At 53.1% G+C, this 11,579-nt stretch overlaps 1 protein-coding gene across 1 annotated transcript; it reads right to left on the minus strand.

Moving 5' to 3' along the window:
- Window positions 1-7: 7 nt before the first annotated feature.
- LOC104269853 (A disintegrin and metalloproteinase with thrombospondin motifs 7-like) lies at window positions 8-11,392 on the minus strand (the record flags this gene model as incomplete). Its single annotated transcript, XM_009866761.1, has 10 exons — window positions 8-62; window positions 910-1,002; window positions 1,164-1,320; window positions 4,286-4,429; window positions 5,120-5,269; window positions 6,230-6,354; window positions 6,691-6,774; window positions 7,683-7,859; window positions 9,377-9,556; window positions 11,040-11,392. Coding segments are annotated over 10 exons (1,518 nt in total), but the record flags the coding sequence as incomplete, so codon positions are not given.
- Window positions 11,393-11,579: the final 187 nt, after the last annotated feature.

An 11,579-nucleotide genomic window follows, 5' to 3' on the forward strand; every position in this document is an offset into this window, starting at 1 on the left:
CAGCCGCCGTCGATCGCCTCGGGACGGAAACCCACCGGCACACACTCGCCGTTGAAGCACCACTGCGGAGGGACAGGCCAGAAGAAAAAACAAGGTTTAAGGATGGAATAACTGATGCTGAGTCAGAAAGCCCAGCCGCGGGCGGCGCTGAAGCCCAGCAGCCGTACCGCCCTGCAAAAACCCTCGCACGGAGGTGCCGGAGGGGTCTGCTGGCTCTGCCAGAGCCCAACACATCTCTGAGTGATGGGAAACCAAAGGTGTTGGGCTGTTTGAGGATTTATCCAAGGCAACATACACAAACCTCCACTGACACCCCTCAGCAAGGCGATTCGCAGCCCGACCTCAGCCCAGAGGGAAAAGCCAGCAAGGCATAATCGTAGTTTTGTGGGGAGAGGGGGCCAAGGCCCGGCTGACCCCTGGTGCTCTGGGGCCAAGGCTTCGGGAGGGGAGCCTGAACCTAACAAGAAGAGATGGCTGCAGATTATTTTTATAATCCTATAGTTTTGTGCTATCTTGGGCAGGAAAACCCTGTTCCGGAAGAGCAAATTGTGTCAGCTCCTTCCCAGGGCTGCCCCAGTTCAGGAGCCAGCGTCACCCATGCGAGGGTGATCAGAGCTGGTTGCAGAGAGCTGGTCCCCTCCGGGAGGGGGAAGAGGTGCCCCCCCTCCACAGGGATGCAGGTCCCAGGGACGAGCATCCCCCACTGCAGCAGAGAGAGAGGAGAACGAGCCTTGTGCTCTCCTGCTGCGGGACTTTCGCCTTCGGAAGGCGTTTTCAGCTGCACTGAAGGCAGCCCTCCCCAACAGCAAGGTGGGTGCGAGGGTGCTGAGCCCGTCCCAGTGCGTGACATTCCTCGGCGTGCAGGATGAGGAGTCTCTGCAGCCGCAGAGGGAGGTCGCTCCCCGTTACCTTGTTCTCCCCGCAGGCGGTGCCGTCCACAGCAGCGTCCAGCTTGGAGTGACACGTGTTCCCCACCGTGCACCACAGCGTGTTGCAGACGCTCTGCAGAAAATACAGTTGCTCAGGGCACGCAGGTTACGGCATCGGCCAACCCATCGGAACAAATTTTCACTTGCAGGGAGAGGATTGCCCTGTGCAAAGCCCCCTCCCCAAAAAAGCCCCTCAGAGCCACCCAAGCCTTGGGGTTATGGTGGGGAGGGGACACCCTGGCTTCCGGCCATGTCGTCGCATAAGGTGGAGTAGGCGCCGTACTGCAGCCGGCACTGGTGTGCCACGTCGTAGAGGACACCCGGGGGCACCAAGGGGTAGTCCAGCACCTCCCGGGCAGGCGGGTCGTCCAGGCAGAGCCCCCAGCCCCGGCTGAAAGAGAGGGGTCACAGCGGTGTCACCACCAGCCCGGCACACCCGTACAAGGCTCCGGCAGCTGCTAACGGAGGAACCGAACAGCTCGTTAACATCCCAGCACGGCAAGAAGCGATTAGCAATTCCACTGGATACGACTCTGGCTCTCCAATCAATCCCGGAGCAGGTCCAGCATGGGGACAGGCACGTGCAGGGTGTGGGCACCTGCTTTTTGGGGTGGGTGCCCACTCCCAAAGCCATCGCCCGCAGCCTCTGGGCACGGTGGGTGATGGGGAAGGCAAAGGGGCAAAAGCAGCAGCAGCTTCTCCATGCCAGTGCCTTGCACTTCCCCTCTCCCTCCCGAGATGCCCCTGTCCTCCTGAGGAAAAGCCAGAAATGTCATTCTCCTCGGGAACAACTGCCCGGATTTTGGCTTTTTGCTTAGTCCTCAGTTGGGACCCTGCTTTTGCCATTCAAGGTGAAGGGTTTTGTTGAACAAACACTTCATGGCCAAGAAACAGATGCCGTCCCCGTGTCCGTACACCACGCCAAGCCCAGAAACATCCCTACGGACACCACAACCCCGGTGTCGATGCCCTTGTAACGGAAATAAAGTGGATTGTCAGCAGCAAAACACACTCGCCCTCATATTTGCTGCTACAAACAGTGCTCCAACTGTGCTGGACGGGACGTTTTTAGAAAAAGAGATATTAAAACTGAGGCAGTGGGTGGCTGGCGGCCAGGCTGAGGGACGTTCCTGGCCACCTCCCCCCGCTCCGAGTGCTTTTGCTGCGATACTCCACAAACACACAAGAAATTGTCACTAGTTTAGCCTTCGGTGTTGATTTAAACAAACTTGTTTCCAGCAAAGGCGAACTCTCCGGCGAGGGTTTCTCAGCAGATTAGATTACTCTAGCTTGTTGTGATTGGGAACGGGTTGGAATTAACTGGAAATGAGATTCCTTTTTAACCCAAACCAGCAGCACAGAAACGAGGGCCAGCAGCACGGGAGCGCTCCCGCTTTGGGGGGCCAGGCACGACCCGCATCCCCTCCTCCCTTTCCCACCCCAATGAGGTGCAGGATACAAAATCATGGTGCAGCCTGTTCCAGGCATACAGAGGTGTCACTGCATCATATCTCCAGAGGTATTTTCTTTAGCTGCTGGAGGAAAACATTTAAAAAGGGTGTTTTCTTTAAAAATAGAAAGGACAGGAAAGCCCAAGCTTAAGCACTGGGCTCCGGCTTGAGCGACCTGCACAATACTGGTGCATGATCCTGGTGCTCCCCTGGACTAGCACCAAGTGTCTACTCGGGGACAAGCATATGGGACCCCACACATCACCCTAAAATCACCCTCAACCCTCCTGGCCCTCCGAGCAGCTCGAGGCACTTTCTTTCTTGCCCCAGTTGACGGGAGAGGTCTATGTCCCAGTACAGGGGGTGATTTAGATTCGCTGTCAGCTTTCCAGTACTCCGTCCAAAATCTATTTCTTCTTTAAATATTTTACAGTCATCGTACTGGTCTCTTCAACTGTCCAAAACACGTTTCTGAGGCAGCAGAAATTGGCACGAGTTTCCCCCTGGCTTTGCAGGAGGATGCAATAACCCACACTCGGCAGCGCAAACGTGCGGAGTCTGTGTCTGCGAACGAGCTGGATGATGGAGGAGATGGTACGATGATTAAATCCCCATATGTGAGCAGGCTGGGAGGATCTGCAGATACGTTTGAGAGCAGGATTAAAATTCCAAAAGCTCTTGGAGAACTGGAGGAAGAGCCCAAAAACAGCCAGGATGGAATTCAGCAAAAACAAAGGCAAGGCTTGGAGCTGGGGAAGAATCAGCTGCACAAAGAGGCGACCGAGCAGAACTGGGAAGGGAGCAGGGCTGCGCGTGTTTCTTTTTTTTTAATCAAATGCGGGGCCTGTTCCAGGCACATCCAGCAACCCCAGGTCAGCAGGGTCTCATTTTCTGGCTCAATCCTTCCCGTTCTCCTGCCAACGTCATATTAAATGCACTCATGTCTGTGCTGGCAACAGCCTCTCCCTCACCCGGGGGATGTCGCAGCTGCTGAACGACGCCTGCCGAGCTCTGCTCCACTCCTAAGGAAGAGCTGCCCCTTCCGCGGGGAGCAAAGAGACCGAAACCCAACCGGAGAAGCATCCAGCTGCTCTGCTTCTTCTCTGTCACAGCTCGTAGCAGCCCAAGGGTCATTGCAAGCAGGAAATTCTTGATGCAAAAAGTGAAGGTTAAAAGCAAAAGGGCCAGGAACGCTGCAGATACCAGAAAGTGTGGTCCCACCGAAAGCCATAAATCAACAAGTATTCACCCCATGTGGGGGTCAAGCCCCTGCGTTCCAGGCTGGGACTGAGGGGTGGGAGCTGGCCCCAGGCAGCCCTCCTGCCCTGCAACTGCTGGTCCCTCACCCAGCTCTCCCCGTAGCCACCTTTGTCGATGCTCTCACTGTTTTCTAACCTTCCCATAGCAAGGAATCGAAAATATTCCTCCAGCACAAGCCCCTGGCTGACAAATGTAAATCTCCGGGCCGTGTTCCGAGGAACTTAATAACAACAAGCTGAAAAATCAGCCACGGGGTGCTAAGAATAAACAAACGCACGGAAAAAATTTGGCTCAGTCTCTTTTGCTCACGTGATGCCTCCTGCCTACGGGCAAACACCATCTGCCCCGCACAGAGCACCGAAGAAAACTGCACAGAGCACTGAAGAAAACTGCACAGAGCACCAAAGAAAACCATTCTGGTTTTACTCACTTGAACCACAACCCCTGTGCCACCGCCCAAAACACTTTTTTTGTGCTGCTGTGGTGTTCAAATCCCTTCACAACCAGGACGGAGTGAGATAAAAGCATCCCCATGCCCCGGGGCTGACTTTTGGGTGCAACAGGCTGGGTCAATCCCCACGTGCAGACCCGCACTCCCAGCACCCCGCGAGTGAGGAAGAGGAGGAGGAAGGGAGAGGAACTTACTCGAGGAATCGTGTGATGTACTCCCGGCTGCAGCGGGACCAGGTGAGTGGGGACGTGTCATACAGGAGCTGTGGAGACATGATGAAAGGTCTTTTCCCAACTGGCTCACAGTCATTGCTGCTTCCATCATGCTGAATCCCAAAACTGTGTAAGAGCACAGTCCCACAAAGGAGAGGTGAGCCGCACGCCGCTACAACCGCGCAGCTCTCTGCTGTCCAGCACAACGACACGCGACGCTGGACATCGCACACAGGGACTCGGTCCCTGACAGGACTGGGGGGTCTGGCCGTGTGTGGGATGTTGTAGTGACACCAGGGACACTGCCTTGACCTTTGCCCCGTGCTTTTATTTCGGCATTCTTACCGAAAACTCAGCCAAGAAAAGTCATGGGACTACTGAAGATCAAGTTAATTAAACTTAGTGGGTATGTGCTTTTACCACACAAAGATACGTATCATGAACTACAATGTTCAAGTGATCTTGTCAAAATTTAATTGAAATGAGGGCAAGCAAAAGTCCCTCACTGATTCTATAGGCAGACTCTATTTTAAAACTTCTCAATGGGAACTCTCTTCTCTGAAAATCAGAGCCAGCAGCACAAGATAATACACAAAAGCAGTTTGTCCAGGGTGCTTCGGATTATGCCATTTCCAGTAAACCTGTGCAACCTGAAACCTAACCCTGACGTGAAATTCCCAGGGTAAGTTCTAGGGGGTGCAGGGGATGGTTTGCACCAGTGAGGGGGCAATCTTCTCCCAACTCCCACCCACACCTTCCCAAGCCCTGACTGAGCATCGCAGAGGACAGAAGAGAGGAGGAGGAAACCGGTGGTACCTGTGTCCGAGCTCGTGGGCCACGGTGAAGGCCAGGGGCAGCCCCGTGTCCTCATTAATGTTGCAGCTCCGGTGGGGCTGGCACATCCCTGCCACGTGGGACAGTCCCAGGGTCTCGCAGGGTCTGTTCATCGCCGCGCAGATGTCCTTCCTTGGAGACAACGAACACACAGACACAGAGCAGAGCGGCAGGGGTTGAACGCGGCAAAAAAAAGGAGCACCCAGCCTGCGCAGGAAGACACACGGACACTGGCCAAACAGAAGCGAGAGTGGAGACATCCAATGTCTTCCCGCAACGGAAAAACTGACGACCTCTCCTTTCCCCTTTACTGTCCCAGTATCCCCAGCTTATTATTAAGCCTGATTAATGGGAACTGCTAGCCAGTCTGGCTACGTTTACTCCATTGTATAAATAAAGTCGATGCTGGGAATAATTAAGCAATTACTACGTCGCCTGGGGAAGCACAGCCCAGGGGTGCTGTGGTCCAGGGCAGAGGAGCTCCAGCCACCCAGGAAGAACAACTCCATTGAAGTCACGGCCTCAATTGCCTTATTTCTGCTACAAAGCAAACTTTTCAAGGAAGATAGAACTGTTGTGGGTTGTGAATCATCACACAAACCACCACGATGCTGCCGACAGCCAAGCTGCGGCAGCCTGAAACCATCAAACTGCTTGTGACTGCAAGGTAGACAAACTTGGCCAGAGGGATGAATTCCTGTGAGCTTCATGGGAGGTCAGGGGCCTTTTTGGAGGCTCTGCTGCCAATCCCAGGATTGGCCTCCGAGAGGAAAAGGAGAGTTAATCGCTGCATACATCTGGGAGGATCCAGCTTGGAGGATCTGGGGCTTGGCTACAGGGCCATGGTGAAAATCTGGTTTGGAAACCTCAGCTGCTAGTCAGCCAGGCGCTCTCTCCAGTTTTAAAGCTGAGCTCTGAGGCCAGTTTCAGTCATTAAGACCAGGTTATCTTCATATTGCGTGTTACAGATCTTACGTAGAGGTGTCCAGGCACAGAGAATGAGACTTCAACAGCTCCTACGGAGACGCTCCTTTGGCCGCCCCACTGCCTGCAGAAGTGAGCAGCAGCTACAGCAAAATACCAGCACGATACCTTGTGAGCAGGACGGCGACATCGTGGTGCAGGGGGTGGGAATCTCCTTTAACATTGATGCTCTTCTGCCATTTGCAAAAGCTTTTCAAGGTGTTGTCTGCGTGGTGGGAGATCTTCAGGTCCTCCTGCCAACACAAACAGAAATCTGCTCTCATATCGCTGCCAGGTCTGTTTGGGTTTTAGGATGCCGTGGGGAGGGCTCTCATCTCATCCGAGTGGGATTGGGAGTAACTGCAGCTCCTCTGACCATCCCCAGGACTTCAACAGACCCCACAGGACACAAGTGCCTGGGTTTATCTTATGTAGAATCATCCAGGCCATGAATCTTATGTAGAATCATCCAGGCCATGAAGCGAGCACAGGAGAGAGCTTTCAGGCTTTCGAGGCCAGCTCCCAGAATACGGGAGGGTGAGTCATGGTGTTTTCTTGTTTTGTTTGGGTTCTGTGTGTCTTTTTTTTACCTCTTCGTCCTCCAGCAGGATGAGTCGCACTATGGCAATGTTGATGGGGTTCCCAATGCTGGCGTGGTGGAACAGCCCAGCCACCTGCAACAGCCAAAAGCCAAGGAAATAAAGCCTGAAAGAAAGACTTTGCACCCTGACGCTGCTGGCAAGTACATCTGCGGGGGAACAGGAGCTCGAGGAGGGGAAGCTACTGAAGGCAGTTGACAACATCTCGGGGAATTCCCCAAAACAGAGAAGACCAGATGGAGACTTGGACGGAAGCTTGGAATGTGATGATACCCATTTAAAATTGATATAATCTGCGTAGCACATTGAAGCTCAACCAGAAATGCCCGAGGGAACACTTTTTCTCTCGCTCCTGGTAGGTATGTTTAACACCTCAAAGGAAGTCTTTGCCCCAGAAACCCAGGGATGTTACTGTGAGGTCCTCTGCCCCACCCCACCATGTCTCCTGCCATCACCCAAAGCCTCTTCTAAAATGCAAATAGGTGGCAGCAGAAAAGTGAATAGACGAAATCAGCTCACGCTGAATTGGGCATGAGGAAAAACTTCTTCACCGGAAGGGTTGTCAAGCTTTGGAACAGGCTGCCCAGGCAAGTCCCCATCCCTGGAGGCACTTAAAGGCTGTATCGATGTGGTGCCCAGGGACACGTCTAGTGATGGACGTCGCAGTGCTGGGTTAACGGCTGGACTCAATGACCTTAAAGTTCTTTTCCAACCTAAATGATTCTATGCCTTATCTGCTCGTTTTATGGTACCAGCAAACCCCTCTCTGTTTCCCAGCAGAGATCCCCACCTGCATGGAGATTCTGGCCTCAGGCTTGTGGTGGGTGAAGAAAAGCCAACGTGTGGGTGGGCACAGCCCCTCTGGTGAGAGCTTTGCTGAGGTCCCACCAGGGATGAGTCCTGGCAAGGCCAGCAGCCTTTATGCCTCGTAGCCACAGCCCCAGGGACCTGGTGGCCCTGCCACTGAGAGGACCAGGACTCACCATGTTCATCACGGTCAGCACGTACTTCTCTATGTTCGCGCTCCCGTGGTATTCTGTCATCTTGGTGTCTGCCACCACCAGCGTTTCCACCCACTTCTCCTTGCTGATGGAGCGCTGCTTTATTCTTCTCTTCCTGTGCTGCTTCTGTTCCCACCTTTCCCTCCGCTTCTCAGACTTCTCCAGGCTTTCCCAAGATTCTGACGGATTAAAGTGGGGGAAAAACAAAGACTATTTTTTCCTTTGTAAAATGACTGCAGCTTTGATAAAGTATCATCAAGGCCTTTTTATTTTCCCTAATTCAAAAAAATAACTTTTTGGCGTTGAGAAGAAAGCTCCACACTAACTTACGTGTATTTTGCTGTGCTGAACGTTCAACAAAATCACTGAGGGGAGAAGACTCTGACCTCAGTCTGTTGCACAGCAGCATTAGCACGACAGGAAAAAAAATATAATACAGTACTTGAAGTAATTTCTTGGACTGGAACAGGGTTTGCAACATTCCACGAGGAACACAGAGCCTCCCAGACCACAGCGCTTAGAGTTTGTGTTGATGTATGAATTTATAAGCAACCCTGCAGAGATGCTTGAGCACGTGAAACAACCCCGGTGGCTCAACATTTCTGATTATCACCACGAATCTGTGTTTTGCAGGGAGAGGCACTTCCCTGACACGACAAACTCTGAACCTCCCCAAAGCTGGACTGATGCTTTGAGCCAAATCCTGAGAGAGGATCAGTGTCCTGGGCAAGACCGAGACGCTGCGGGACCACTGAGGTTTCCTGGGGCACACGGAGCCTGAACTCTGCTCCTTCCCGGGGAGGAACAAGGGGAACATTCACTGGGCTGAAAAGAGGCAGGAGGCGGAGGAGGAGAGCTCGGACGCTCCTCACGCACACCACCAACTGGGAATTCTCATGTGGAGACTTTTCCTGTGACGCCGCTCCAAGATCAAGGTCAGGGTCAGCCCCAAGCTGGGTAAAGGCTTTACAAACCTCATCCCACACAGTGGGAATTGCTTTTATGACCAATTTCTAAGGGCTCAGCCTTACTTCGCTAACAATGGACTTTTACATTTTACGGGCTGTACTGTACATTAGCTGTGAAAGAGGGTTTTATCCCCCAGCCCGAAAAATCCCAAGTATCTGCGTAATGTGACGAATTGCTAATACCACTGTGACAGTTTAATTGCAGCAGCTTCCTTGGAGCTTGCTTCCATTGTGTCCTTTGCTCTGAGCTTCCAGGTGGGAGGTGGAGGTGCTGCAGAGAGGGTGGGTACCGGGTTAAATAATTAATTTAGATTAACAGAAGAATGCCTGAAGATAGCCTGGCTATAGATTAACAAAAAAAAAAAAAGTTTCTGAAAGCAGAGAGGTCTTGGAAACGTGCGAAATGAGATGTGCTGCCCAGAAGATGCAGCTTCACCAACACAGAGGAGGAGCAAAGCACCTGTGAGCTGCTGGGCATGCACTGAATTCGTCATCAGTTGAAATCTGCTCCAGACTGAGGAGAAGGAAGCAGCTCACAGAGAGACTCCTGGAGCAGCAACTGGGTTTTGCTCTGAAGCCCAGTGCCCTGGTGGGTCAGCAACTGGGCAGCGCAAGGGGTTAAGGCTTGGACCTGCTCCCTTTATCTTTCTAAGATGTGCTTCATACAGATCACAGGACTCAGATGCTCCCAGCTCACTGCTAAAAAACGCAGGAGCAATGCACGCCACAGGCTTCCCGCGGAGCTGGTGGCCTCCTGCCTTGCTCTGCCTTGAGCTCGGGGGCCTGGCGCTTGTATATCCTGTGGGGCTGAGCTGCTCCATCCTCCCGAAAGCTGGTGGACACTGGTTCAATGAAATAGTCCTCATCCATCAGCTGAAACACGCCTTTCTGGCAGAGAGAGACAAAGTTGTCACCATGAAGCCATCTGCATCTAGCACAGACTCATGCTGGAAGAACCTGGGAATGGGAGAGGGTTTGCGAAATTTTCCAGGAAGAGACAGGTCTTCGCTAAAGAAACTTTTACTTAATGGATATTTTGAGCTCTAAACTTCCTGACAAAAGAGAACGAGTCAGCATGGAGTGATCACTAAGAAAGCAAAAAGCTAAAGAGATCCCATCGCAAAGTGCAGATGGATGGTGAGGCCAATGGTGAGGAGCTCAGGGACCGCGGGGATGCTGAGACAGAGAAAGACCTTCTCCAGAGAGCCAGAGCACACTAGAAATATGCACATATGGTCTCGGACTGTGTTCCCACCACCTCTCTCTGACCTTCCTGGAGATGCTCTGGGGAATCTGGGCAGACAGCCCACCATAGTGCAGCACCAGCGCCTTGAGTAAGTGCTGCACACCTTCCAGAACGTGCCCAGCCCCTGTCCTGCTCCATCACCAGCCATGGCGGGGAAGGTCTGAGCTCTTCTTTTGCAGCTTCAGGTGAGGGGAGGTGGTGGTGATGCTCCCTGCTGCACCCCTGTGCTCCGGTTGCCCCAAACGCCAGCAGCATGCTCCTGCACCTCCAGACCCAGTGCGGTCCTTGAGGTGGCCTCTGCAGACCCCCAGTTTAAAAGCCTTCCAGCCTGCCCTGCTGGGCAGAAACACGTTTGCTTTGATTTAAATGCAGGAAGTTCAAAATTCAAACACAGCCCCCAGCAGAGCAAAGCCACCACGTCCAGAGGACCCCAACACCTCAGTCATCCCACAGCCCCTGCTTGGGAATGGGTCTCTGAGCATCACAGGAGCTGCCAAATGATACGGTAACACTTCTGCAACCCCCTCCCAAAAGGTCTTAACCCCTCCCCTACCAGGGACCTGGTGTCCATGCCAGCAACACGTGAGCTCACACGGATGCGGACACTGATGCTGAAAGTCCTGAATGTGTCCTTCTGAGTGCCAACACAAGAGTCTTACCTGTGAGAGTCACTTTGCCCTTCAGCAAAACTAACGCTCTTACGGGTCGCTATCGCCTTCGAAAATATCTGCAGTGGAATAAGGCAGTGAAGGTGTTCCCAAAACATAAAGCAGCTTCATTATACGTGAGCTGTGTCACCAGAAACACCTCCAGGCTTTGAACACCTTTTCAGATGTGCTCCTCCCAAGCCTGCATTTATGTACTAGAAGGCAAAGGCGATATGAGAATTGCTCACTTTGGGAATCTGGACCCAAACAAGTAAAAACAGCCCCGGAGAGTTCCCAAACCCCTGGAATCCATGGGAAAAGTACAGTCAGCTCATCCACGGTCGCGTGAAACCCACGCAATGAGATCCTGCCTCTGTCACTGCCGGGAAGAGTTTTGCTACAGCTTTCAGCAGAAAAAAAAAGGATTTCACACAGATTTCCTGCTATCTCCTTATCGATTAAAGATCTCTGCACTTACCAGGCCATCGCACGTGCTGAGCGCGGCCAGACCTCCCGCCAGCGCCTGGCTCCGAACCTCCCCGATCATATGGCAGGAGTTGTAGGCGTGAGACTGGATCTTGGCACTGGCGATCCCCCCGTATCGCCTCTCGCTGACGAACCCGGGCGCCAGGAGGTTGTTGTTAAGGCTCAGGTTGAATTTCAGGGGTAGTCCTTTGTAATGCAGTTCGTAGAAGGCGAGAAACTTGCTCCTGGAGGAAGGAGACCTGCGGTGAAGCGCTCGGTGGGACAAATCATAGGACAGGAACGATCCACTCTCGTCAACTTTGATGGGATAAACAATGTCGCTGCTGGCGTACGGCAGAGCGGGCTCTGGGAAGAAAGGGGGGTCGGTGGTTAGTTTTTGGGTTCATCACTTTTCTTCTCCTACCCCTTCAGCCAGAAGCTGGACATCTGAGGCAGCCCAGCGGGGTCGGGTACCCAAATACCAGTTGGATCTGGTAACTGGTGCCCCAGGAACTCCACTGGGAAGCCTCCTGCCCCCGGGGGGTTAGGTTTG

This window comes from Apaloderma vittatum, unplaced genomic scaffold, assembly GCF_000703405.1.
Source record: "Apaloderma vittatum isolate BGI_N311 unplaced genomic scaffold, ASM70340v1 scaffold24493, whole genome shotgun sequence".
In the NCBI taxonomy this organism is placed as follows: Eukaryota; Metazoa; Chordata; class Aves; order Trogoniformes; family Trogonidae; genus Apaloderma; species Apaloderma vittatum.